At 35.6% G+C, this 27,928-nt stretch overlaps 3 protein-coding genes and 1 long non-coding RNA gene across 18 annotated transcripts; 3 read left to right on the forward strand and 1 right to left on the reverse strand.

The window, feature by feature from the left end:
- Positions 1–2,579: 2,579 nt before the first annotated feature.
- LOC18447147 (casparian strip membrane protein 1) lies at positions 2,580–3,979 on the forward strand. The gene is made up of 3 exons (XM_006857249.4): positions 2,580–2,890; positions 3,165–3,288; positions 3,624–3,979. Exons 1-3 carry the CDS (start codon positions 2,700–2,702, stop codon positions 3,864–3,866), a joined length of 558 nt encoding a protein of 185 aa, XP_006857311.3. The 5' UTR covers positions 2,580–2,699; the 3' UTR covers positions 3,867–3,979.
- Positions 3,980–4,768: 789 nt separating this feature from the next.
- On the reverse strand, positions 4,769–18,003 carry LOC18447148 (Serine/Threonine-kinase). Of its 15 annotated transcripts, none has more exons than XR_016059453.1 (8): positions 17,207–17,998; positions 16,245–16,318; positions 15,938–16,018; positions 14,698–14,790; positions 14,196–14,352; positions 11,261–11,332; positions 5,585–5,662; positions 4,769–5,098 (listed from the first exon to the last, which is right to left on the reverse strand). XR_016059453.1 is itself a non-coding variant. In XM_006857250.4 (8 exons), the coding sequence occupies exons 1-8, from the start codon at positions 17,283–17,285 to the stop codon at positions 4,907–4,909; spliced, it is 789 nt and encodes a 262-aa protein (XP_006857312.1). In that variant the 5' UTR covers positions 17,286–18,003; the 3' UTR covers positions 4,769–4,906. The 15 variants fall into 15 exon arrangements, 13 of the variants coding, with proteins under 13 accessions (XP_006857312.1, XP_088728381.1, XP_011628100.1 ...); XM_006857250.4 differs by having other exon boundaries at positions 14,233–14,352; positions 17,207–18,003; XM_088872255.1 differs by having other exon boundaries at positions 4,769–5,236; positions 14,233–14,352.
- Positions 18,004–18,348: 345 nt separating this feature from the next.
- Positions 18,349–27,896, forward strand: LOC18447151 (G-type lectin S-receptor-like serine/threonine-protein kinase At4g27290). Its single transcript, XM_020675331.2, is given in 11 exon segments — positions 18,349–19,533; positions 19,536–20,135; positions 20,138–20,466; positions 20,469–20,688; positions 21,663–21,820; positions 21,863–22,048; positions 22,122–22,332; positions 22,424–22,661; positions 27,009–27,159; positions 27,373–27,475; positions 27,478–27,896. Coding segments are annotated over 11 exon segments (2,499 nt in total). The 5' UTR covers positions 18,349–19,412; the 3' UTR covers positions 27,660–27,896.
- LOC148781181 (uncharacterized) lies at positions 22,669–24,938 on the forward strand. Its single transcript, XR_016059455.1, has 2 exons — positions 22,669–23,375; positions 23,471–24,938. It is a non-coding gene; the product is annotated as an uncharacterized LOC148781181 (long non-coding RNA).
- Positions 27,897–27,928: the final 32 nt, after the last annotated feature.

Below are 27,928 nucleotides of genomic sequence, written 5' to 3' on the forward strand. Positions count from 1 at the left end.
CATATAACTTATATGTTATTGGGGTCACATAGAAACATTTCCCATCCAATAAGTAATTACTTCCTTAAAAAAAAAAGCCTTAAACAAGCTAGGGCCCTTCCAAAAAGGAAGTAAAAATAAAAAAAAAGTAAGGTCAATCAAAGTAATTTGATAGAGCCAAATGTCGTAATAGGGTTCATATAGACCCTAATCCTAGGGCTTATTATTCTTTCACAACAATTACTTCCATCATATTTTTTCACAACAATTGGCAGTCGAGGCACTGGAGAGAAAGTGAAGGGTAGAAGTCTAATAAATAATGTCACTCTATCAGCCCCTTAACCATTGGGCAAGTGGAGTTGAGGTCCAAGGGTTCCAAAGTTGTTGTCACGTTAAAACCCGACTCTAATCACACCAATAAAAAATAATAATAATAACAACAAAAATAATAAAGAAGTTTGTCAGAGGTTCCGACTTTAATTTCAATCGAAATTAGAAAATCTGTCACCCCCATGACAAGCCAAGTTTATTCCAATCTGGTGTCTCGAGCATGGATCAAATTTCAATTGTTTGCAAGAATTTTGCGGGAAAATAGGGGTCGAAAGAGATAGCTTGAGTGGAGATTCTTTTATAAAAAGGGGTGCTGTTTGCATACGGACGAGCATTCGTAGGTGTAGAGGTAACGTTCACTTTCAAATTTTGTCATGGTATGTAGTTTAGATGTAAAATATTCTTAGGATTATCTCAAAATCAATTTTTATATCTAATTATAAAATTTTATATTTAAAAAATGGTTAAAATCAAGTAGATCTATAAACATATGAAAATCTTGAAGATGAACGGTGTAGATAAAATGTTGTAAAATATATTATTTCTGAGACTTAAAATCTTTTTATTTTTCATAGACATACATCTCGACATCGAGATGATCAATCAAAAGGTTTTTCAACATTAAAACTACCTTTTCTGATGGATTTTTGAAGTGCACCCGTAGCTTTACATTATAAAGTTGCATCCTCATATAAACTTTTTCCTCATAAAATACATCTCCTATAATATAAATGGAGAAGACTCAATTGTTTGAAGTACGGACAGAACCAGAAGTGCCCCTTGTTTCAAAGAGAGGGGGACGGGTTATTCACATTTCGGTAAGAAGCAAATTGAAAACTAAACAATGGTAATTCTAAAGATCCCCCAGGGGGGAAATGAATATGTTTCTTACGTTACCCGTAATATGTGGAAGTGTCGACGTAATTTCATAGAATCATTCGGTTCGAGTGCTACAATATCCTATATCAATAGGAAAGGCCCTACCTTTGAGTGCAGTTTAAACCATTGATTTACGTAATTGGAAGTAACCAATTAGGTTTACGACGAAACCTAAAAATCAATCACTGATCCAATTTGAGTACCTCTACGAGATTGACCTAAACAGAAAACTGAAGAATAACGGCAGCAGGTGATTCCCTGAAAAGAGATGTGGAAACCATGTTAAATATAGGGCTAGCAATGGGTAGGTTGGATCCAACCTGGCCCTAAAAACTAGCGTTTGGGCCACAAAATGTGGTTTGAGGGTTATGCCAAGGTGGAACTAGGGCGTGGGCTAGGTCATCGAGTTTCTTATTTTTTTTACTTAAGCATACTTGTATTGTATTTGTTTCCGAGCCAACTCAGCCTAACCCTAACAGGGCCTAGGCTTTTTTGAACCTGGCCAAGCTCATGCCGGCCCTGGAGGACTAGGAACCCCTAATGTTGGCTGTGAAAAAGTAAAATGACATTGAACTCCTGGCCCGAAAAAACCTAACAATTTTGTTGTAAACAACTAGTTCTCAAAGTTTCAATTTCCATGTACAAAATACCGCTAGGTCTTGGACGGAAAAACCATTTATATTATGGGAGATGTATTTTATAAGGAAAAAGTTTATATAAGGATGCAACCTTATAATGTAAAACTACGGATGCACCTCAAAAATCCATTAGAAAAGGTAGTATTCATGCTGAAAAACCCTTTGATTGATCATCTCGACATCGAGATGTATGACCATGAAAAATAAAAAGATTTTAAATTTCAGAAATAATACACTTTACAACATATTATCTACACCGTCCATTTTCAAGATTTTCTTATTTATAAATCTACTTGATTTTAACCATTTTTTAAATTTAAAATTTTATAATTAGATATAAAAATAGATTTTGAGATAAGCTTAAGAACATTTTACATCAAAATTATATACCATGATAAAATTTGAAGGTACACCTTACCTCTATAGCTACATGATAAAATTTGAAGGTGCACCTTACCTCTATAGCTACGGATGCATCTCTTTGTGAGAGAGAGAACCTGGTTTTTTCTTTTTTTGGTTAAAGGAAAAGGCCCTACCCGTTCTTCAGTAAATAATAATAAAAAGACAAAACCTGATCTGCTATATTAAAAAATGCATATTAGCATATCCAGCTAACATCTTGCTCCAAAACTAAAATCAATGGCCAACCATTCAGTTAGGAGGTGAACAGTTCACGTGTGTCATAACTCAAAACTCAACCACCGTGTGCTTTCACCAAGTTTTTGGTGTTACAGCTATTTCAAAATACTTTCTTGTGAATATCACAATCATCCTCAACTACAATACAATAACTTAAAAATTAAAGAAAAACCCAACCTATTAAAAAGTTCAATTTGCAGTTCTATGCTTGGGATTTCACAGTAGCAAAAACAGATGGAGGCAAGAAACCAGACCCTCCAACACCTACAAGCTTCTACTGCAACAACCTCAACACTATTCATGGTGGATTTGGTGTTGAGGGGAATCGCATTTTCCACCACTTTAGCGGCAGCAGTAGTCATGGGCAGGGACAAGGAAACCGAAGGCCTATTCATCGCCAAATTTAGCTTTTCTCCAGCTTTCAGGTAAGTCATCATCTATAGAGTTCCACCAAATTTGCAGATGTTAAAACTTTGTAGCCCATAGTTATACATATGTAATAAGATAGTTTCCTCGTTTTGACCATTGTTATGGACCACAACAAGGAAACCAATGTCCTAATCATCAGTACATTTAGCTTTCTGCCCACCTCCAGATAAGTCTACTTTCATGGGCCTATGCCAAATTTGGCAGCGGCTCGATTTTCTCAGCCCATATTTTTATGCTATGACATAAACAGGTTTCTTCATGTTTCTCCAGCTTCTTTGTGGCCGTTAACGGTGCTGGTTGCTTCTACTCGATGCTATCACTGGTCATCCTCAGTTTTCAAGCTTCACAGGCCTCATCACTGAGAATGAGGCTGGTGTTCATATCTCTAGATGTGGTAAGACACCGAATGACTCGGATGGGTTCAGCTGGTTTTTGACTTGTTACACAGAAATTAGAGACTCTCTCTCTCTCTCTCTCTCTCTCTTCCAACTTACCCACCCTGTTGAACAACACCATGTCTGATAGGAAAGCTTATAAAGGAATAGCATCAAATCCATATTATTTTGAAAGAGAATGGAACTAAGCAATTAATCTTCAGCAAAAAGGAAATGCATATTATTCAGATTATCTCATTAAAATTAGACACTAAAGAAAGAAAGGCAATAGAAAATAATATGAAAAGAAACGAGGGTACGTCAAATATTCAGCATGGATTTCTCCTTTGTGCAGGTTCTGATGGGTTCACTTATAGGAGGGGCATCTGCTGCAACTGCAATAGCATATGTGGGACGCAAAGGCAACAAGCATGCCAATTGGCTCCCCATATGCAAACTTTTCTCAAGGTTTTGTGACCATGTTGCTGGGGCGCTGCTGGTCTCATATGTTGGGGCACTGTGTTTCCTTCTACTTGTTCTCACATCAGCTGTTACACTCAATATTTTTTTGATGCAAGCATCAGAAGGGAAGTCCTAACCTAATATCAGCACTCATGGACAATGTGCATCTTCTTGTCTCTCTCCAAAAAAGTGGGAGAGAATTTGAAGAAATGATGAAAAAAGATTATAAATTTATGGTTATTTCTACAATTCCACAGACCTTGGTGACCGAGGAGATACATAGACAGATGAGTCATAATTGTCTGTGTGTGTGTCAGAGAGAGAGAGAGAGAGCGCATCCTTTTTCATTGCAGAGAAAACAACAAAAATACTAATACGATAGATAATACAATTGAAATAAAACGAGAGAGAGAGAGAGTCGAGTCAAGTCTTCTAGTCATGTGAAAGGGGAAGGACTAAGAGTTCACACTAATGACAAAGTCATAGTTTGATCAAAGCATGAGATGTTTCCGATCCTAGAAAGCAATTTATTAGAAGAGCACAATGACTGAGGCCTTGGCCTAGGCGGTCAGGGTGGCGGAGCCACAACATGACGTCAAGGGTTTTATTCTTACCGGTTAACATGTCAAAGAAAGAAACACGAGGAAGGGGGGAGAGCACACTTTTGGGGACATAGTAGCTACCTAGAAAAGCAGGAATATAGTAATTTAGCACCTTCTAACACATCAAGTTCAACTCAAGAATGCAATGAACTGTTACACTTTTTTTTGCGATGTACTCCATGACCCATTCCTTTTCTTCCTCACCTTTGATTTGAGGCAATTGCTTACCTTCTTGTTTGATCAGGATACAGATAAGATAGAAAACGCCATCATTACAATATGAATATTATTTAAACTTAAGGACACAAGAGTAACTGTTGGAGTACATTGTTAAGAAGCTTAGCTATTTTTGGTGCAATAAAAGATATTTAGAGGTAACACACTCTCTCACACACACATAGCAATGCCAATCAAAAGAAATTTGGAACTAAATCAAGGATAGAAGATATTAACCCTCTTCATTGATGTGAAAGTTAAAGAAACAATGGTACAATAAAATGAAGGAAATACATTTATCTGAAGAAAAAGATGAAGTACATTTATCCTGAAAAACGAAGCAAGTACAATGCTAAGCTTACTCCTTGACTACTTTAACGAGCAAGCCAGCAGGAGTATGAACTGTTTTCAGATAACCCGATCCAATCAAATCTCGGAGATGGAACCGAATGTCAAGCGGTGAGAGTCTTAGACGTTTCTTCTCCAAGAGGGCCAATAACATCTCTTTGTACTTCCGACGATTTAAGAGAGAAATGAGCTCCTTCCTTCCCTGAATTCCAGATAAACTTTCAATATTCACATCAGTCAATTCTTCAAAATACAAATTTTAACTTGCAGTGAAACTACAATAAAGCGCCTAATCCTTGCTTCCAGTGATTCACTGAGAGGAAATTCAGGAGATGTAGACCTAAAGAAAACAAATATGAATTGAATAAATAAAAAAAGTGACTCACTAAGAAGAAATTCAGGAGATGTAGCCCTAAAGAAAACAAATATGAATTGAATAACTCAAAAAAAAGGATAGGTAACCGTCTATACTAACATAGAAGGCACTCATTGATCTAGTTCCAAGGATCCCAATTCTAATGGATAGAGCAAGAAATAGCTATTTCTGACGTATGCATGTTTGCATCAATATTTTGCATTCATTTTTTTTATTCAGTTTATTGACAAATAGGAACCCATGTACACACACAAGCAAGAGTGTAACTGAAAAACGTAAAGAAAAACAATTTATCATGCCCCCTTTAGTTACCTGAGAAAGGCCCTTGAGTATGAATCCAATATTTGGAATAGCAAACCAATACGAGTTAGAATCAAGTAGCTGACGAGTCTATAAAGGCAGCAGCACACAGACATTATAAACAACCTTTCACATCTTTAAAGGCAAGCCTTTTAATAAGAATGGAAAAACACTTCAACATAACAAATCAGTAAAATCGTTTGAAGATGCTGCATCCACTCACAAAGTAATTGAAAAATAGTTATACATGTTTCTAGAAAAATACCAAGTTTTCTAATAGTTTAGTAATACTAGTAGATCTACATGCATTGCAGGCTGTAGATCAATTTAAGTACATATCAAAGAAATACTTCTAATTTTAAATAAAGATGACATGTTTCTTTAGAGAGTTAAAAAATGACATTATTAGAGTGGAATATGCAAAACATGCTAAAAAAGGTAAGGCTCAATCCATTTAGGCATTATTTTCATATACAAATATTATGAGCATGCAATTTCTAATACATAATTAAACAAAATTTTCATTGTTGTATGATGACAGTCATGTAATAATTATATTATTATATAACTTATAGTAAACTAATACAATCTTTATTATATAATTATAATTATCGTTTACTATAATATTACAATTTTTGACAGTATATTTTTGGATTTCATATATCATGAAATATATGTCATTATTATATCAGACGATATAATAATTTTATAACAATTATAAAAATATCATTTATTTTTTTTTAGAGAAATAAAAAAATATCATTATTATATTTACTCTAATTATAATAATATAATTCATATTATAACTATAATTATATAACTAGAATATTGATACAAATGTAATTATTTTATGAATAATATTTAATAATTTAGTTGATATGCAAGTGTGTGCGCACACCCGTATGTCTGTTTCATTACAAATTGAATATCTAAACTACATTATTAATCCAAAGATGCGGTGGACACGTGTCGCGAAAATAAAACAGGACCCTATACATAGAGATAAAGTAGGGTAGATGTCCTAGAAATAAAAAAATTTAAAATAAAATAATTACTCTCTAGAAACAATGCATGTTAATTAATTTATTTAAAATTACTTTAAACGTTTATATTTCCTAAATTAATAGGAAAGAAAATTTAGCAAATCCCTATTGTGATAGATATGATGATGGAAATCATGAGCTTTAAAATACTATTATATATGCTCCCTTAATGGATTTGCTAAATCCTCTAAATCATTGAATTCTTTTTCTAAATCATAGTGGAAATTTCCTAATTCGCTAAATAGAGTAGTCTCCCCATGCTAATTCCCCTGATACTATTTATAAGGGAGAGATATACGCCCAGGGGACATAGAAAGAGGAAAGGGCACGTCGAGAGGAAAAAGAGAGCGAGAAGGAGACATATACGCCAAGGGGGTATAAAGAGAGGGACAGAGTACGCCGAGAGGAGAGAGAGAGAAAAGAGAGAGATGGAGAGAAAATAAAGAAAGAAAAGAGAAAGAAAAAAAGAAAAGAGAGAGAGATGGAGAGGAAATCAAAGAAAGAAAAGAGAAAGAAAAAAAGAAAAGAGAGAGAGATGGAGAGAAAATCAAAGAAAGAAAAGAGAAAGAAAGAAAGAATGGGCCAAAGGTTGCATCTCCTTGAGATGGAGAGATGTCAAAAAAATAAATTTTATTAATATTGATGCAGTAATTCATATATTACCATTTTCAAACAAGAAAAACTAATTTTCAAGTAGTAAGTAAAGATATTTGTGAAGCCTGAAGAAGAAAAAAGTTGAAAAAGTTCACCGTGGAGATTTAATGTGGAGAGGTATATAGGAAACAATATTATAGGGGATATTGATTTTTTCACGAGATGAATTCAAATATACTTACCATCAGTCTCCTCCAATTTTCCAAGTTAAAATTAAAATCCTCCAATGTTCCAAGTTAAAGTTAAAATTCATAGCAAGCTTTGAATCCTTTAACTCTCTTCCAATTTTTTGACTTGAATGCGAAAATATTACAATTAACTCTCATCCAAGTTCAAATGGATATTGAACTCTACAGTTTTTTATTTTTTGAGGATGGTCTTGAACATTAAAGTTTGAAAATTGAAGTTAAAATGGTACTGGGGAATAAAGTATTTATACTTATTCACCTTCAAAACATTGGGCCTAATCACACATAAAGTAGGTAATAGAAAGGGCATCTTCTACAACATAAAATGCCAAATGCATTTTATTTTTTAATATTTATTTCAAAATATACAAATTTTGTGACCATACTTTTAAAAACTCAAATTCTTTAAAACTACAGGTGATATTAAATGTAGTTATATATTAAACTTTATAATTAAAAAAGGATTAATAAACCAATTTAATCTGAGGATGTCGTTAGTAGTTATAACGTATTACTAATAAAGTAATAACAAAGTAATTACAATTTTTTCATGAATATCATAATTATAAATATTCCAATATATATATAAACATTTATATTTATTTATTTATTTATTTATTTATTTATTTTTATTACAATCTTATTAATATTAATATAATAATTCATCTATTATGACAATAATAAGCATATTTTCATTAATTATAATTATGAAAATTACATACAATTATTAAAATTAGAATTAAATATTATTAATATATTCAAATAATAAAAATAAAAATATATAAATTTATTATAATTAATTTAAAATTAAGATAATAATTTAAATTATCAGATCTGGGTGGGAGAAGTGGAGACGTGCAATTGGAATTTTATGTGTTCGCCGCAAACCAACAAAGCAGAAGGGCAAGTTCTATGGGACAACTGTGAGACCAGTTTTGCTCTATGGGGCAGAATGTTGGGCAGACAAAAAACAATACAACCACAGAATGAGTATAGCGGAGATGAGGATATTGAGATGCATGATTGGCAAGACAAGAAGGGATAGAATTCAAAATGAATCCATTGGAGAAAATTTAGGTGTGGCACCAATAGGCGGTAAGATGTGAGAGAGTAGACTCAGGTGGGCTGACCATGTGTGGCGCCGACCCAGTACAGCACCTGTTAGGAAGTGCGAGTTAGTTCAAGTGGAATGATTGAATAGGGCAAGAGGTAGGCCCAAAAGGACGTGGTTGGAAGTAGTCCGAAAAAATATGAGGACTTATGGCCTCATTGAGAATGGGCTGGGACCTTGGAGGTAGTACCAACGAGCCCTATGATGGGGATGGGGCCTTGGTGGTAGTACCAACGAGCCCTATGATGGGGCTGGGGCCTTGACGGTAGTACCAATGAGCCCTATGATGAAGTCTCTGACTCCATTCTCATCAAAGGGTAGGGGCCCCAAAAAATCCTCACTGACTTACCTTACCCAAAAAAGAAAAAAGAAAAAATAATGGAGGACCAAGATTCATGTAGCCGACCGCAATTAATTCGGAAAAGGTTATGATGACGATGATAATAATTTAAATTGTTATTGTTAATTGCTTTATAGTAATATTAGAATCAACATTAATAATGTGATCGTAATATTACAATGAATATTAGAATAATTATGTAAATATAATTAGAGTCATAGATAAATATTATGAATATGTTTTACCTGTAATGTACTTTTCCATTGGAAAATCATGTATTTATTTAGGTGATCGCTTAACGCATATGAATATATTATTCCATCGTATATTTACGAAATTATTTACATAAATGCTTGACACATATCTACATACTATAGATTACGTATTTATGTAATTATTTATGTGATCGCTTATTTCATTTCTACGTTCAACGCATATGATCCCACTAGTATTAAGGGCAGACTCTTAGAGAGAAATGACAGAGTATTAAAGGCAGACTCTTAGAGAGCAATAACAGAGAAGAAAGAAAAGTAATATTAGGAGTGTATATGCAATATAGAGGACCCACTGCTAGGTTCTCAGAAAGACGAAACCTCATAGAAAAGGGAAATACAAATGACAGTGCATAAGTAAAATGTAAGGAGAGCTGCAAACTGAGTTTGATATTGAGAGGGATCTTGGGTTGCAGCCCTACTTGTCAAACAGTTGAAACTCATCCCTGACTACACGAGCAGTGGAAGGGTGCTTCTGGGCAAAGGGCTTCTGATGTGCAGAGCAAAGGAGCGTTGTTGGGAGAGCTGTGGGGTTACTTCTGGCTAGAGGGCAATCAGCTACCGAGAGAGGTGAACATGTCATGAGGAACTTTGGTCTTCAACAGCATCATTTCAACGTTTTGATGTGATGCAAGAAGTAGGAGAAATGGGATAATTGAGAGAAACTAGGGGAAAACTAGAGATTGTACAGGAAGAAAAAGACGAGGGGGAGGGGAGGGTAGAAGGGAGAAATAGGGTTAGAAATAACAAACCAAAGGAACATGGGCTCAGTCGAAAAAAATAGGTTCGCTAAGAAGATTTGGAGATGGGTATGAGAGGGAGAAGAAAGATAAGAAAGAAAGAAACCCGCCCTTTTTTCTTTTTCTTTTTTTTCCTTTTTTCGCTCTTTTTTTTTTCCTCTTTTTGTTTTTCCCAGGGAAATAAAAGATTGTACGAGGGACAAAGTTGGGACAAAGAGAGTCAGGGGGGAGCCAGGGGAGGGAGAAGATGTTGACATTGCTCACTCGACAAGGCTTTTCCTACCAGTAATATTTATTTTAATTATCTTGTGTTTCATTTTACCCTAAGATCTAGTCATTTACTGAGAACAGGAGTAGGTTTCATCTAGTCACATTTTAATTTATCACCATTTAGGAACAGATAGAAAACAATTGGTATATGAAATACTCCACTCTTTAAAATCACTTCATATGGCATATGAAAAATTCTATTAATATTATAATATAATCTTTAAAATCACTTCAAATGGCATATGAAATATCATACTAATTAATAATATAATACTAATATTATGATATAATAATATTATATAATTAATAATAACAAATTAACAATACTACTACATAATTATAAGTATTTATATGTAATATTTGCTTAAATAAATCTATTTAATATTTACTTAAATAAATATTTAAGTATAAACTATTCATTATAAACTACAATATCATGAGCAGAATACATTTCACTGGTCAGATGTTACTCATAATTCAATATTTTTATTTTAGAATTTGTTTTAACTTTCATATATGGTAAACTTGTTGCCTAAAATCTCTCAAAGTATATAGATCTTCTCTCATATCATAAAATATCTCTCTATCAAAAAAAATAGGATTGGTTCTTTTATTTTTTATTTTTGCAAAAATAGAAAGATATCCTACATCATGCCCTAAAGCAACTTCTCTATTTCAAGGTCACATGCCCTAAATCCTCTCAAGAGATAGGGCCCCCCTTTATTTTTGCAACATGAACTGTAACTTAATAATCTAGTAGAGATATCTATGTAAAACTAGCATTTTGATTGCTTGATCATGATGGAATAATACTCAAATGATGGCCACTTCTCATATAAAGCAATGTATATCAAAATAATAAAGGGAGAAAATGATTTACTCGAAAGCAATGAAACAAACCAAAAAAGCCTACGATGTTTTGGAGGGGATGACATTAGCAATGATATGATTATACGAGTATTTGAAAATGATATTATGAAGGTTTCAAGTGAATACTACAGTGCATAAACCTTTTAAGTCATGAACCAAAAAACACCCAACAAAAGCATGAAATACAGGAATTTCCTTACAAGTAGACCAGCATTAATCAATAGAGAGATATGGTCATCCTTCACATTGCCTCCATGTGATAAGAGCAAACACTGCAACACCACAAATCCCAAACCTTGTTAGAGACATGATAACAGAAATGCATGTATAACACCCTCCAAAAGATGAAACTTCCATAATTAATACATAGACAGTACTATGTTCAGCTAACCAAACAAATCAAAGAGAATCACTATCATAAAAAAGGTATTTAAGATGGATTAAAATAAAAAGGATCACCAAAACAAACGTATCAAAGAAAATAAAAAGCATCCGCTAACCAAATGAATCATAGAAAATTAAAAAGATCAGCTCACCAAAACATTATTAATCAGAAAGGCAAACAATATTCATACAATACTCTGTTGCTTGAACACATGTAAGGCTACGGTGTCACAGAACACACCCTGAAAGTCATTCTCTTTTTTCTTTTCTTTTTGATAATGTCATTCTCGTTTTTCTTCTCCGATAACACCGGAAACACATTCCTACAATGATCATGTTGCCACCTGTAGCCCCAAAAATCCTTGGATTCACTATCTATTTGGAAAACTGTGAAATGCATTTGTTTTCCAATCTTTTATCGTTCATTAAATTTTGCAATTCCAAGCATGCAGGCAGATACCCAGAGTTGAACTAATGTACCAATTTGGTGGCATTCTAAAAGGTTTGGAGCATACAACACAACATATGGCATAGAGATAAGTCCACAAAAAATGAGGGATCACCACTGTGTAAGCTTTCTTGTGTAGTTCAAGAAATGCCCTAAATAAAATAGAATGCAGTTTGAAAAGCTTGTGACAAATAGGATTCTAGAAAATAAATTCGATTATTATATAAGATCATCTCTAATTATCAAATTTAAAGCTTCAAAAATAGTGCAGGTCGAGCAGATCTATGAAAACTGAAAATATTGAAAAACGACGATCCAAAAATGCATTCCAATATGCATTATTTCCAAAACTTGAAATCCATTTTTTTCTCATGTCCATGCATCTAGAGGTCGAGATGATCAATTTGATGATATTTGGGTATCAAAACAACCTCTTCTAGTGAAATTTTTGAGGTGCGCCCTAATTTGATTGTTTAGAGCCTCTCACTTATATAAACTTTTTCCATTATATATATATATATAGCCACTAGCTAATAGCTATAGGTTTAGCTAGTGGCCCAGATTAAATCTGGGCCGATCTGACTGTCACGACCTCATTTCGTATTTGAATTTTAATATTTTTTGTACAAATCCAAATCACATGAAATTTTGGTGTCAATTCTTCTCATCAAGGCGCACTTAATAAAAATATTAAAAATATAATTCACAAAAAATAAATTGACCAAAATACTCCAAAAAAGTTTTCATGGTATTTTGGTCAATTTATGCTTTACGAATTATTTTTTTATATTTTTATTAGGATCTCCTATTTTAAAAAAATAGACACTAAACTTTAATCTTTTTTTCTATAAATCCAAATCACTTGAAATTTGGAACGTCCACTCTTCTCATCAAAACGCATCTAATAAAATATTAAAAAATATTCACAAAAAATAAACTGACCAAAATATTCCTTTTAAGGGTATTTTAGTCAATTCACTTTATGCAAATTGTTTTTTAATATTTTTATTAGGTTCGTCTATTTTTCAAAGGTAGACACTCAAAATTTCATGTGAATTGGATTTATAAAAATAAAATAAAATTCAAATACAAAATGCAATTGTGACTATTGGATCGGCCTAGATTCAATATGGGTCGTTGGGCATTTATTGTAACTGTCAACTAGCGAGCTGACCTCAGACGCTCCTTATATTTCAAGAAATAATTTCCACAAATTAAAGTACATATACAAAAAAAAATCGACAATCGAGCTAATAGTCAACAAACAAAAATAAAGACCCATGTGAACTGACGCCTAAATCCATGTGTTTTAAATAGATAGAAACCAGATCTGGAACTACCCAAAAAAAATTAGAACTAGAGTTTTATAGAAAAAAATTCACATGACAAACAAAATGAAATTTATGAAACATAAAGACTGTAAGTCAATTACTAGATCGACCCACAAAGCCTACCAAATTGAAATCCCACATATTTTTGGGGCTAGGCTTTAGGATCCACTTGATCTAAGATTCCTACACTACTGCGAATTCCAAATCTGAATTTCAATTTCTCTTGGATCCAAAAAGTTGGTAAGTTTTTGCACAAATTTGTTTAACCAGATGATGGAGGTTAAAAACAACCCTATGGATGTTTTTTGGGAGCTTCATACTCTCTATTGCAGAAAAAATTCAAATTTTCCTTCTTTTTTCCGTCAAAATGCAGCTAAAAAAAAATCAGACATGCCAAGTCCTGGCCAACTAGAGGCCTGAACTTGAGGACATGGAGGACATGGATGAGTCTGACAAGGAATTGTGCAGGGCCCCAGCCGTTCTGTCCAGTACCAACCCCGGTTCAGGACGCTGCGCCAGGTCAAAATAACTTGGGTCAGTATGAGGCCAAGCAGTTTCCATAAACTGCTCCATTTAAATCAGATATATAAATATTTGAGATATTTCAACATAAATCCAAAATCTAATTGGCCTTGTAGGAACAACAGTATAACTACCTAACAGCAAAGAATCATGCACTCAAAACTCCTTGCAAGCATCCCAAGGATGGCAAGCCAATAGAACAATCTAACAAGTTGTTGACTACGGAACCACTAAAGTCTGAGCATTAAGTCAGCATTAAGAAGCCAAGTAAAATATTCCATCTTTCCAAACACGCCAATATTCAGAATAACACTGAAAAAGAAATAGATTTTCTGTTAAAGAGTATGGTGTGATTCATCAGGTTCAGTGGGAACCACAAGCACACTGCTAAAATTTTAACTCAGACTGAAGAAAAAGACCATAAGTGTCACTATTCCAATGCAAACATACAATAAATGGTTCCATCACAAACTGCTCAAACACGCACCAGCTCTTCATGCTCAATACTTGCATCCAGCTTGGATGGCAAAACATGTGATCTGAACCATTCAAAAACATCAATGTCATCTTGGCCTTTAGCCTTGATCCTTTTCATTGCACTTTCCACCTAGACAAACATAATTGCAAAAGCCATCCGGCCATCAGAATATAAATTTTACATAACAGCAGAATGCAGCACTCAAATATACTGCTCCAAAACGTTTTTGCCAGTGTACTACTAGATATGATATGGTTTGATTTAGTAAAATAAATTCCTTAGATTACAAAGGAAAAATAAATAAATAAAAAAGGCGAGCAAACAACCATCACAAACACCAAATAAACTTGATTCTACAGGTGGCTAAAGCATCCAAGAATGGGAAAGAATGGAAAAGGGTTACGTATAATCACAATACAAGCTATGTTACTCCTCAACAAAGGTTCTTGCCAAGGAAGTATGTACAAAAAAAACCTGATTTAAATAATCCTCGATGAACATGATCGCATGATCATCCTGTCCGGTATTTAGCTTAAATAAGCGGATAACATTATCTTTTCTCAGTGACTGCAAAAGAGGAATAAAACCCAGAAAAAGCATGTCAGTTACATGGAGCAGCACATTTCAAAATGAACTTCAGTAGATAATGATATGGTTGACTGGCGATGTACATCCATTGTTTCTCATTATCAATTAAATGTCAACCTAACGTTCTGGTTGTTACTGCTGCGACCCATAGAAAGCAACCATTGAACATAAAAAATACCAATGATGCAAGACAGACTTTAATACTTAACTGTCCAAAGATTGTAACGAACAACTAAAACTCAAACTAAATAATAAAAAATCCAAGGTTAACTTCACAACTATTATTAAGCGACAAAACATTTCAAACACACGCACCCCTTTGTTACAACTTTCAAGCATTTCCTTCAAGAAAAGCTTGAGAAGCTGACCAACAGGTCAATCTAATTCTAAGCCCAGCTAGAGAGAAAGAGAATGGGTATCACAATACCCATCGTGCTGACTAAAGATCCAAAAATAAAGTGTGCATCAAATCAACTCGTACCTTACAGTCAATCATAGATAAACTTGTGCATTCATTACTGAAGAATCCAGAGGAATGGATTTCATGATCTACATTCTAAAGTGATTTTCTTGCACAGCTGCTATGCTAAAGGAAAATTTTGCAAAAGGACCTATTCATCAGAATAAACTGAATGACCAGTGATACTGAAAGTTATTTTAATCTAAGGGTAATATAGGATTGCATAGAATACTTTCTTGCTTCCCAGAAAATCCAATATGCACTCTGAAAGAATCTGGCATTGACCTACTGCTACCTTGCAAAGAAGAAAGCTCGATAAATTCATGAGCATTTTCTCCAGAAGTCCTAAGAACTAGAGAATGAGCTAAGAAGCAGGTTCTCTTGAGAGCATGTGTGCAAAAGGATGAACAAGAAAGACATGCAGGTTCTTGAAGAAAACCAAATTAAGAAGTTTACAATCTGCTACTAAAATACACAAATGAAGGAAGAAAGGACCAAGAAGACCATGAAGTTCTGAACTCATTCAGATACAAATTACACCATAATACTTACATGACCTTCTTGGGAAGAGGGAAAAAGAAAAGAAAAATGAAATTTTGAAGTTTTCGTAGTTCAAAAAGTGAAGTGTCAAATTTTATAAGCACAGTGGAATTAAAGAAATCAGACCTCCAATTCTCTATCGACCTGTGTCCTGTCATTAACACTGCTGTAAACTTGTGAACGAAGAACAAAAGGTTGTACAGAAACCTGGAAGAAGTATAAGGAATTAAGAAAAATTGAATTATCATAATTAGGAAAAGTTTTGCATCACAGCAAACACTGCCAAAACTATGTCATGTTCTTACAGAAAATGTATGTAAGAAAAAAGGACGGACTTATTTAAACTATTTCAAAAAATAATAATAATACGTGGAATATTTTCCCCATTGAAGAAATGAAAAGCCAGAAAGTATTGCAATAAAAGAATACAAACCTTTTCCATTTTTGGAAATTGGGCATGCATTATTCTGAGAGCTATTAATGTATCCGAAAATGTAAGCTGGTTCTCTATATGTACAGAGAAAATATTATTAGTTTGTGAACAAGTCAAGCATCAAATATTTCATAACTAAAGATGACATCCAGTGAGGTTACCCAAACCAGTTAATAATCAAAATGCTAGAAGAATAAAAATAAACATAAGAAAAGTATATAACTAGATGGACAACATGGAAAATAAATTTAAATGTGCCAATCAAAATTTGAAAAAAGGAAAAAGTAAATATATTAACAAGGGAAGCTCATATCAATATATACTCTTCCCATTTTAAACATATGTGCTATCTCGAGTGGTTTCATGTATAGTTCACAGCATTCTCAAATTCTCAATTTAACATGCATGTTATCTTCTTCTTCTTTTTTACCAGTGTTACTTAATTTTATTGAAATGAAAAACTACATAATATGAATTACAACATCAGAGACAAGTAGCAAACGCAAAGATAAACCACTTTTAGCAAGAGATTTAACATTCATGTTATTTCTAGTGGTTTCATCAAGCCATCAAAGTCATTATAAATTACTAAATTCCAATCAACAGAAATCCCTTGATGGTTATCAAAAATCCCTTGAAAAATTAGAACACTAGACGAAGACACAGATTAACCCAAACAAAAAAAAGGAAAAATTGCAAAATGCAGGCTTAAAAAGAACACTTGTATGAAATGAAACACATGAATGCAGATAAGTGTCAAATTGGTAAAGACCATGGCCTGAAAAAGACATAAATAGCAGGAACTAACTCCAGAAAAAAAAGAAAAAAAAAATCACAAACAAATAGAGTACCCGGCATCAAACTTCAAAAACAATAATGGACAATTAATAAAATATTATAATAAACAGGATATGGAGAACATAAAAAGTACGGGAAAACCAAGAAATGGAACAACAAATCACCTAATGGCAAGCCCACGTCTGGCTCTTCTTCATGATCCTCCCGAACCCTTTTCCTGCCAGTAGTTGCAGAATCCTCCATAATTTCATGAAATGGAAACCATTAAATTTATCAATATCCCTGAAATAAGGCTTGTATTTCAAAATTACTGGACAACGTAATGGCTTTCAGAGCAATTGAAACAATAATTCAGATCAATCTGAGAAACACCAGCTGAATGACATCCTCCTAAAAGATTTTCATGGTTGTTGAACTCTAAAAAGCCTCAATTTCACTATATATGAAGCAAAACTCTGAATTCTCAGATCGCTGTCACTTTCTCAAAGCTGTAACCTAAAATGCGATGAAACCCCGGAATTTTCACATCACTACACGGCCATTAAATTGCTAATACACAAACTTCTCTCGATTAAAAATGAGACCCTTGAATTTTTGCATGATACGGTGAGGTTTGCACTAGAGTAAACCCTAGTTTCTCTCTTCTTGAAACGAGATAGAGAGAACGATATTACTGAATGTAATTGAATAAGAATGAGCTCGCCATCAGCGATCGGCGGGAAATTAAGATATCCTGACGTACTCCCGCGGGAGCACACTGTACACTTCTGGCATGGCACGATGTGATTTTCCCGCTAACGCTGCTTTGTGGCTGGGTCGAGGTTGGGTAGGTTCAAGTCGTGGGCCACGTCCGAAATTATTTGTCCTACTAGGGGTGTTAGTCGATAGGGTTTGGGTTAGGGTCCCATAAGATCTAATCAAACCCATACCCATTTGGGACCGAATCAAAATGGCCAGTAAAGTTATTTATTGGGTTACAATAAAAAGAGCATTAAAATGTATTATAAATATTTTATAATATATAAAAAACATCAGGTTGGGTCGACCTTGACCTGATCTAACTTCACAATGTCGAAAAAGGCTTAAATCTAAATCCAATTCAGGTCCATATGATCCAGACCCAAACTTAACTACTGACTCAATATTTAGGTTCAAACCCACACCCGTATCGAGTAGAATCGGCTTGTCGACCCAACTCGATTGCCACACCTAAGGTCCTACACGCAAATTGATGATGAGCTCCTATTTACGACAAGTAAATTAAATCACATATAAAAAGGGGAAAGATCGAGGAATTGATAGAATGCTGGGGAATAAAACAAAGAAATAGAGGCATAAAAACATATGGATTTTCGTCTTAACAGTAATATCATCACTTCCATGGAGTTATTAGTTACTTCGACTATAAGGATCGCAACAACATCTAATGTACACTAATTGATTAGTTGATTGTGAGTTTCAAAATTTATAAACGGATTTTGAAAACTACTAAAGCCCCAAATATTCTGCAAAATGTTACTATTCGAAGAGGACTGTAACTCAAATTTGCAGAGCAGAGCAACTGCACAGATTAGGGATTCAGTTTTCTATACTACTTATAGTAATAAAGGGACAATCACCCTAAGTTTCTTCTCCATGAAGTCTAGATTTTGAGCTGAAGAATACCATTTAAGAAGTGGAAGATGGGTTGAGGAACCAGGAAATGTGCTTCCCATCACCAATGAGCAGTATTTGAAGAAAGAGGTGAGCAGATGAAAACAATTTGATTAGAAACAAAGCATGATTTGTCAAAACTGGAAGTTTTTGTGCACAGTGAGGTGGTAATGTTTAAGCGACTGTAAAATTGAAGTTTAAAAGTTCTATAAACAAGAGGAATAGCATTGAAATCGAGAAGCTTTATCACCCAACTATACCATTTTGTGTGGCTCAATTGTAATATTCCATAGGAATGGAGTGAAAGTTTTCCAAATAAGGAGAGTTCACTGTAAAAATCAGGATGATAAGAAAACAAAAAAGGAAAAAGAAAAAAAGACTTCAATGAGAAAATTACATATCCCAAAACTTCGTGCTTGACTTTTCTTTTGTTAGTGAAAAGCATCCATTGGACTTCCGTTTAGCAGCCATATTGGACTTTTACCTCCTCCTGTTCCCTTGATTTTCCCAGTTTTTAGTTCCTTTGTAATCTGTATTCTGTGCGTCCCGAAATGTGCATTCCCGGTTGGAATTGGCGATTCGATTTGGTTGATCAGAGGGTCGAGTCAGACACCCATTCCTGTTTCTAACCTAATGGTTTGGTTAGCAATGTTTTCATGCGCAGTCTGATTCCGTTAGAATTTTAATTTTAATCAATCGTTGGTGTTACCAGCAGTTATGGGGGCACGAAACAAGCCATCCCAACTCACCGTCATTTCAATTGTGATCATATATTTGCGAATGGACCATTGCTTAGCAAAAGACACCATCTCTTCAGGCCAATCCCTCACAGGAAACCAGCCATAACTTCAAAGCGCAACGACTTTGTTATGGGTTACTTCACACCCGGCAATTCGGGCAATTGGTATATTGGCATCTGGTATGGGAAGGTCTCAGTTCCAACTATAGTATGGGTAGCCAACAGAGACAAGCCATTGCTGTCCATAAGTGCAGGGGACTTGAGGATAGGGTCCGATGGTAACCTAGTGCTCTTGGATGAGTTAGGAAGGGCTCTGTGGTCTACGAATGCAGCTGGAGCCACGAGTGAGTCGCTCGCGACATTGTTGGACTCTGGAAACCTTGTACTGAAACAAGGGAATGATTCGGAGAAGTTGGTATGACAAAGCTTTGATCACCCCACTGATACCTTTTTGCCGGGCTCTAGGCTGAGGTTGAATCGAAGGACCCGTCAAAACCAATTCCTCACGTCATGGACGAGCTCCAAGAACCCCTCACCTGGGCACTATTCCGCGGGCTTCAATCCTCAGAGACCCAAGGAGTTGTCTATTTGGGAGGGCAATGTTGAGTACTGGGCTTCTGGCCCCAGGAACGACCACTTTTTCAGTGGGGTGCCTGAAATGAGGCTCTATTACATTTTTAATTACAGCTTCGTCTATGACGAAGTGAGACTTACTTCACTTACTCGACCTATGATAACTCCACCATTTCAAGGGCGGTGCTCACACCGTTAGGTCATATCCACCAATACACATGGATTCACACAACCCAGGAGTGGAACGTCTTCTCGTCGCAGCCAAGACCTCAATGTGATGTCTACGCTCTCTGTGGAGCCTATGGAATATGCGACAACCATCAGGGCCCATCCCTCTGTAGCTGTATACAAGGCTTTGAGCCAAATTCTTCCGAGCTATGGGACCAGCGAGTTTGGCGGACTGGTTGCGTGAGAAAGGCTGGGTTGAGGTGTTCTAATGGAGAAAGAGATGAATTCGTTGTGATGAGGGGAGGGGAGTTAAGCTACCTGACAGTCCGAGGAGCTTATTTACGAATGGGAGCATGCGAAACTGTGAAGCTGCCTGCCTCACTAACTGTTCATGCCTGGCTTATTCATTATCAGATAAGGCGGGTTGCTCTGTGTGGGATGGGGATCTGAAAGACCTCAAAAGTGTTTGGGATGATGGAGAGGACATTTTCATCCGTGTGGCTGCATCCCATGGTGAGTTCTTCACTGCTCAATTGAGCTTTCAAGTGTACAGATTGAACCGATAGGTAAGTAAGGCGTGTTGGTTCATTGAGCTCAAAATGTAAGTATAGGGCTTGTTTGTTCATTAAGCTCGACATCTAAGTATATGCCTGTTAGTTGATTGAGCTATGGCTAATTAGACAACATTTCAGAAAAGTTATCATTTATCTTAATTTTTAGTCTCCGGGTTAGGGAAAGTGCAGTATTCAGGGTAAATATGTTTTATGCACATTGACCACCATTAAACAGTTTTGGTCGGAGTTATGCAATTTTGACTATGGCAAGCCTTTATTCGAGCATTAACAAGAGGAGTTTCTAAAGCTTTTGAGGACCCAAAAGCTAACAGGCATGTCAGAGCCAAAACGTGGTTGGTTAATATCTTCCCTTTGTAAATGTGCATTGAGGAACTTTTTAATGGCCATTTAGAACATGCCACCCTATTCTTACTATGGGGGTTGAAAGGGCTTCCCATGCAACTATTTCAGTTGCCCATGTTTGGTTGGTATTAGATTTAGAATCAAGCCTAGGAAGGCTACTTAAGCTGTACTCATATCCCTTCTAATTACCTTTCTTTCTTTTTTTGTCGACATGTTAACAAAGTAGGAATGGAACACTTAATGTCACGCTGTGATATCCTTGTAAATTTCGTTTGGCATTAATAACAACAGCATTCCATTGTTGGCTAACAGAATGAGTTTGAACTCGATTGAGACCCCTACTAACTGATTGTGTTCAATTAGTTCATGGGTCTCCATTCCAAAGGATTACTAGTCTATTAAGGTCCAATTAGGCTCTCTTAAGGATCACCATTAAATTGGCCTCCTTAGCCCCACTGATTTCTCACCAAATTGTCTCCCTTTAAGGAATCTATGAAACTTTTGAAGTCTTTGAAACTTGCATTTTTTAATTTTCTCTGTGAGTATGAGTGAGAGTTTCCTTTGATGCAGGCAATGGCCTCTTCAAAATCCTTCTGGCTCTCATCATTGTAGTAGCAACAGTGCTCCTTGGAACCTTGGCATGTTGCATGAGGAAGAGGAGGCAGGCAAAACACAAAAGTAAAGAAATGATGCCCAATCAAAATAGCACTTACATTTATCAAACTAGTGTTTATCATTATTTTCATTTTTTTATCCTTTCTTGAAATTAGATAAGATGGAAGCCAACCAGGAACTATTGGCACTGGAATTGGGTGATACTGGATCTCCAAAATAAACTAAGAAATGGAAAGCAAGGAAAAGCACTAGAGTTACCTTTGGGCACCATCCTAGCTGCCACAAACTACTTCTCCGAAGTCTCTAAACTTGGAGAGGGAGGGTTTGGACCAGTGTACAAGGTAAATTCATCTAAACATCAATAATTTCTGAGTCCTTCATTCGACTGATATTTAACTAAATAAATATATTCAGGGAAATCTACATGAAGGACAGGTAGTTGCTTTCAAAAGACTATCAAAAAGCTCTGGACAAGGTCTAGAGGAGTTCAAAAATGAAGTGATTCTCATTGCAAAGCTTCAACACCGAAATCTTGTTAGGCTTCTAGGTTGCTGCGTCCAAGGGGAGGAAAAGATATTGGTTTACGAGTACATGCCCAATGGGAGCCTTGATGCTTTCCTCTTTGGTTCGACTCTATCACTGATCAATTTGTTAGTTTATCCGCTACTGGAAATAAAGTCAGAATAACTTATACATCTTACTAAAATTTGAAGCAGATCCCTCCAAAGGAGCACAATTGGATTGGGGGCAGTGCTTCAACATTATTGTGGGAGTAGCAAGAGGCCTTCTTTATCTTCATCAAGATTCGAGATTGACAATTATTCATCGTGATCTGAAAGCCAGCAATATTCTTTTGGATTTTGAGATGAATCCAAAGATTTCGGACTTTGGCCTGGCAAGAATTGTGAGTTTGAACCAAGGCCAAGCAAATACAAATAGAGTCGTTGGGACGTAGTAAGTGCAATATCAACTATTCGTTTGCTCATTGCTTTTAAATTCCTATTGCTTTAAGAATCATTACAATAAATTAAAAAAAGTTTTGGCATTTAATTGCATATGAGAAGCAACTGTTGAACTAATCATTGCCTTTGGACCAACCTGGTAAAAGTATTCTTTTCATAGTCACAATATGAAAATGAACTGTATAAAATCTTCGTCCATGTCCAATGCAAGTTACTTGCAGCTCTGCTACAGCCTCTCAGATGCCACACCATCTGTGACCTAATATTTTTTTCAATATGTTTTTAGTTACAAAAGAAACTAGAGTATATTTTGTGGCAGTTGTAATTTGCCTAGTTCAAATAAGATGCTCCCCAATTGTGGTCTATGTATTGTATGAAAGTAAATCTCCTATTATGAATTGGATCACCTATTCCATATTAAATTGGATCACCTATTCCTGGTTTTCAACATGATATCAAAGCCTTGAGGTGGTTGCCTCAATAATGATCAGAGAAGGATAGTTAACATATATTTCAAGTGGTCATGAATTGGTAATCCTGAAATTTAAATGTCTCATGTGACCATGGAATTGACCAATAATGTGGTGTAAATGTTGTTTTCTGGGCACGACAATCATAAGTTGAATGAGATTGACCATGACACCACAAAGACTTGAGTTGCTAGAGATCTTGAAAGACTGACCCCTGGATGAGAAAGGCCTTGGAGGTACCAGAACAGGTTCCTCCCAATGAATTATTCCCTAACTTAAAATACTGGAAACCAGGCTCATATTGAAATTTGTTTAAAACTCCCTGTTGCAGAAGAGTAGGTAGGACCATGGCAAAGTTTCAAGTTTTATGTTTTAAAGTACAGTTTGCTTAGAGGTTTTCTGAGGCCAAGGTGTCGATTTCAATTCGACAAACAACCTGAAGGCCATGAAAAACAGAGATGTTCTGGGCTCAATTAAAGGTAACTGCTGCTCTGATGTATGATCACCAATCATTTTGTTGCCAATTGAAGAAAATAATGCTACGTTGTGTCAAACCATGTCCTTATTTTCAACCAGAAATCCTACTGTGACACTTACTAGACATGAGAGGGAGTGGGTTAGAGAGGGAGCTACGTAGGAGTACTAAACTATTGGGATTTTGTGGCAGGTGTAGGAGAGATGTGGGAAAAGATATCGTTTGGAGCCTTTTTTTTTATTTAATTCTTCTTATATTTTTGTGGTAAGCTTGTATAAAAGAGAATGCTTTGATTCCCATTGAGGTGGGTCCTTATTTTGAATTTAAAAGTAATTTATGAATGAAGAAAGAGAGCTTCTTATTCCCTTTGGCTTTGTTAACAGCCATAGTTCTTCTTCCTTGTGTTACTGATTTAGTGGCTGAGGGTTTGAATGCAGCCAAGTCTACTAGCATCTATCTCTTGGGTGAAATATGATGGGTTAGCATCACCAATAGAGAGGAACTCTTTGTGGTCTCCCCTGCTAACCTTCTCCATCTTTTACCTCTTCTTCACCACTGTCAACATCATTCTCATTACTGCTTTCTTTGGGGGCTAAGAAACCAATTATTCCCATTATCTCAGGAACAATTTCATCACTCTCAGCTGGTTCTTTATGAAAACAGGATCACTATCAAAGACAAGAGCGCTATCAAAGATTTTGACCATTTATTGATTCAAAGAATGTTGAATTTTGACCATTTATTGATTCAAAGAATGTCGAATCCAATTGAAGATTGGATCCCTTTTATTCTTCAAAGTTATGCTTCGGTCGATGCCATTGCACATCGAACGCATCTAGGTAGTTTGACACATAATTAGTTCACTCCCACTCAGATTCTAATCCATGCCAATGTCCATAAAAACGCTCACGTTTGGGTCCAGACATGTAGCTCCCTCTTTGTTTGGGGCACATTGTTCCTGATCTCGCTCACATAGTTGTGCAACCATCCCTCAAATTGTTGATTTTCTTGCATAGTCGGATCATATCACCATTCGTAGACCTCCATGACTAGCCATCGTACTCTAACCGTCTTGACCTGTTCTTTGATACCAAGTAATGCAAAAATAAACCTGGGAAATTAAAAACAAGCAAAATCAGCAACACAGGGTGAAGAACTGTGACTGTATATCAAGCCATAGGGAAGAAGAAGCTCTCTTTCTTCTTTCAAAACTTAATTTTCAATTCTATTTTTCAATAATAACGCACCACTTCAATGGGCATCCAAACCTTCTCTTTTATACAAGCTCACCATAAATAAATTAAAATAAAAGAATAAAAAAAAAGACTCCAAAAGATATATTCTACCGTATCCTGCCACAAAATCCATGTAGTTTAGTACTCTAACCCTTCCCTCATGCCTACTCTCTCTATATATATATATATATAGAACATATCCTATACAAAATCCCCACTTTCTAGGAGCTCATATGACTTTCTTTCTCTCCCCTTGTCATGTACACACTTCTCACCCAAAACCTATTGAAACAGGTCTTCTTTCCCTATCCAGCATGCGCTTCCTAATTTTTTATATCACTTCCCTCTTTTTCTCCTACATTGGTGCACTCTCACATGGACCCTAATCCAAATAGGACTCAAAGTGATCCACCCCCGGAAAAGAAAACCAATTAACCAAATCTAAAAACTCAAGTTACTCCTAATCTTGAAATTTATTTACATCAAGACTTGATGAATTCATCCCTTCGGCGACCTTCCAACTTATCTAGCCAAAGAGCAGCCTTTTGACTATTCCAAAGTACAAAATCCTAATAACTTGGGCATTTCTCTTTCTTAATTTTATCTATATTGTTCCCTTGGTCTTCCAATAAGTGGTTCCGGGTTCCTTAGGTGGATCGAGGATGGTGATACATGTCTACTGACAAATCAAGGATCCTAAACATTATCAGTCACAGTTTAACCTTAATTGATATGATTTTTGTTTTTCTATTAGAATCATACTCTACAGAGTAAGATTGTGCTTCAAGAACAACAATTTGACTTACTTTAGGTGCATGTGGGCCCTCGCGTCTTATGTTGGAGACCTGGGTCATGTGTAGCTGACATTTCTTAGAAATTTTGGCTAACAACCTAGATTCAATACGGGTTTAGTTCGAAAAGGCTGTTTTGAAATAGTTCCGCAAAATAATTATGGCAATCAAAAAAGCTTTCGAAAATTTGAGCCTTATCTATGCTATAATATAGGTATATATGGTCCAAAGTAGAGGGGAGCGACCCACAAAGAAAAACAAAGACATAAATAAATAAATTAAAGTGGTATGGGGCCTGCATTAGATGCTTTCTTTAAAAAATATCATCATCACAGCCTTTTCCTAATTATTTGGGGTCAATTACACGAATCCTAGTATGTCATTCTGCTCTATTAAGACCATACCCTCAGTGACGCCATACGTCACTATATTTTTTCTCATTACTTCCAACTATGCCTTTCCTGGCCTTCCTCTTGCCCTTTTTGAGCCTTCCACTTGAATCAACTCACATCTCATAAAAGGTGTTGTACGGGGTCTGCGTTTGCACTTAGGTAGCCCACCTGAGTCTATTTTCTTTCATCTTATCACCTATTGGAGCTACACCTAAGTTCTCTCACATGTCTTCATTTCGAATTCTATTCCTTCTTGTCTTGCCACTCATCCATCTCAACATCCTCATCTTAGCTACATTCGTCCTATAGGTAATGTTGTTTCTTGACTGCCCAACATTCCGTACCATAAAGCAAAAGTGGTCTACAGCTGTCCTATAGAACTTCCCCTTCAGCTTTAATGGTATGTGGCGATCACATAAACCTCCTATTGTACATCTCCACTTCGCCCACCCAACTCTAATTTTACATGTGACATCTTCCTTAATCTCTCAATTTTCCTGGATAACCAACCCAAGAATAGTAAAATAGTAAAGGTAGTTTCCTTTAACTTTCCTACAATAAAACAACTCATGTTTTATGAATATGAAAATGAAAATCATGGGTAATTTCAAAGGGTTCTTATCATCTCTTTACAGGACTCTTTTAATTGCCTCCTTAGTAAGTCATGTTATCATAATTAAAATTTGTCTTCGGAATCTCTCAACTATACAAGCTTTCAGCCTCTAACAAACTTTTCATATGTAGAATATGCACCAGATGTTGAAATGGAGTGCCTCCTCAATTACATGGTTCCAATTTAATAGATTATGTACTTCAAGCATAAGTACATTTGGCATATTTCACTTCTATACCATATTACATAACATATTCTTTCCATGTGAGGCTGATTCTTCAAAACTTACAGATTAAATTCATCAAAACATTGCCTAATTTAAAGCCATATAAACTACTATGGTTTTCTGATGAATACATGCAGTGGTTATTTGGCTCCTGAGTATGTTATGCATGGCCACTTTTCCACCAAGTCTGATATCTTCAGCTTTGGGGTACTATTGTTGGAGATTGTGAGTAGAAAGAAGACCAAAGCATTCTATGATCCTGAACTTAATCTAAGCCTTCTGGGATGTGTAAGTTTCTCTCCACTCACCTCTTTGTCTATTTCAAAATGTGAAGTTGCATGATGAATGGGATCTTATAAGTCCTCGCCGAGTACTGCAACTTTTGGATGCTTTCTAGAGTCTAATGTAACATTGTAAATTGTGCATTATTTCTGACAATTAATGAAAGTAAAAGTTCACGATAACAAGACATAAAAAAAATCTCATTTTCCAATGGTGTAGGCATGGAATCTGTGGCGAGAAGGCAGGGGCTTCGAGCTGATAGATCCTTCTTTAAGAGAATCATGTAGGGAAAGTGAAGTAATGAGATGCGTACACATAGGGCTTCAGCAAGACCCACCATGTCATCCATTGTTTCTATGTTAGGTAATGAGATGGCTAGTCTTCCTTCACCAACACAACCTGCATTTGCTTTTGGAACCAGTGCAAGTGTGATAAATAATGGAAGTTCGGGAGAGCCAGTTCCATCGAGGAACATGGTTACAATGTCGGCATTTGTAGCACGGTAAAGTACCTTTTCTGTGAGAGTGGTTTCTCTCCCCAAGATTAGATAGAGGAGACAACATTCTTTGGTTGTTCTTGTTTATTCATATGCAGGTGCATCCATTTTATGTTAAGAATTTTGAAATGCGAAATGTTATGTTTGTGGAACAAGCCTTATGAAATCACCAAGCAATTGTTGTTGTAATAATTTGTTACTACAAAATTGAACTTTCTCACTTAAAATGAAACTGTGTTCACTGCCATCAGTACACTGGTTGAGCACATGAATTTGAAA

Source organism: Amborella trichopoda, chromosome 7, assembly GCF_054954075.1.
Source record: "Amborella trichopoda isolate Santa Cruz 75 chromosome 7, AtrichopodaSantaCruz75HAP2 v2.0, whole genome shotgun sequence".
NCBI classification, from domain to species: domain Eukaryota; kingdom Viridiplantae; phylum Streptophyta; class Magnoliopsida; order Amborellales; family Amborellaceae; genus Amborella; species Amborella trichopoda.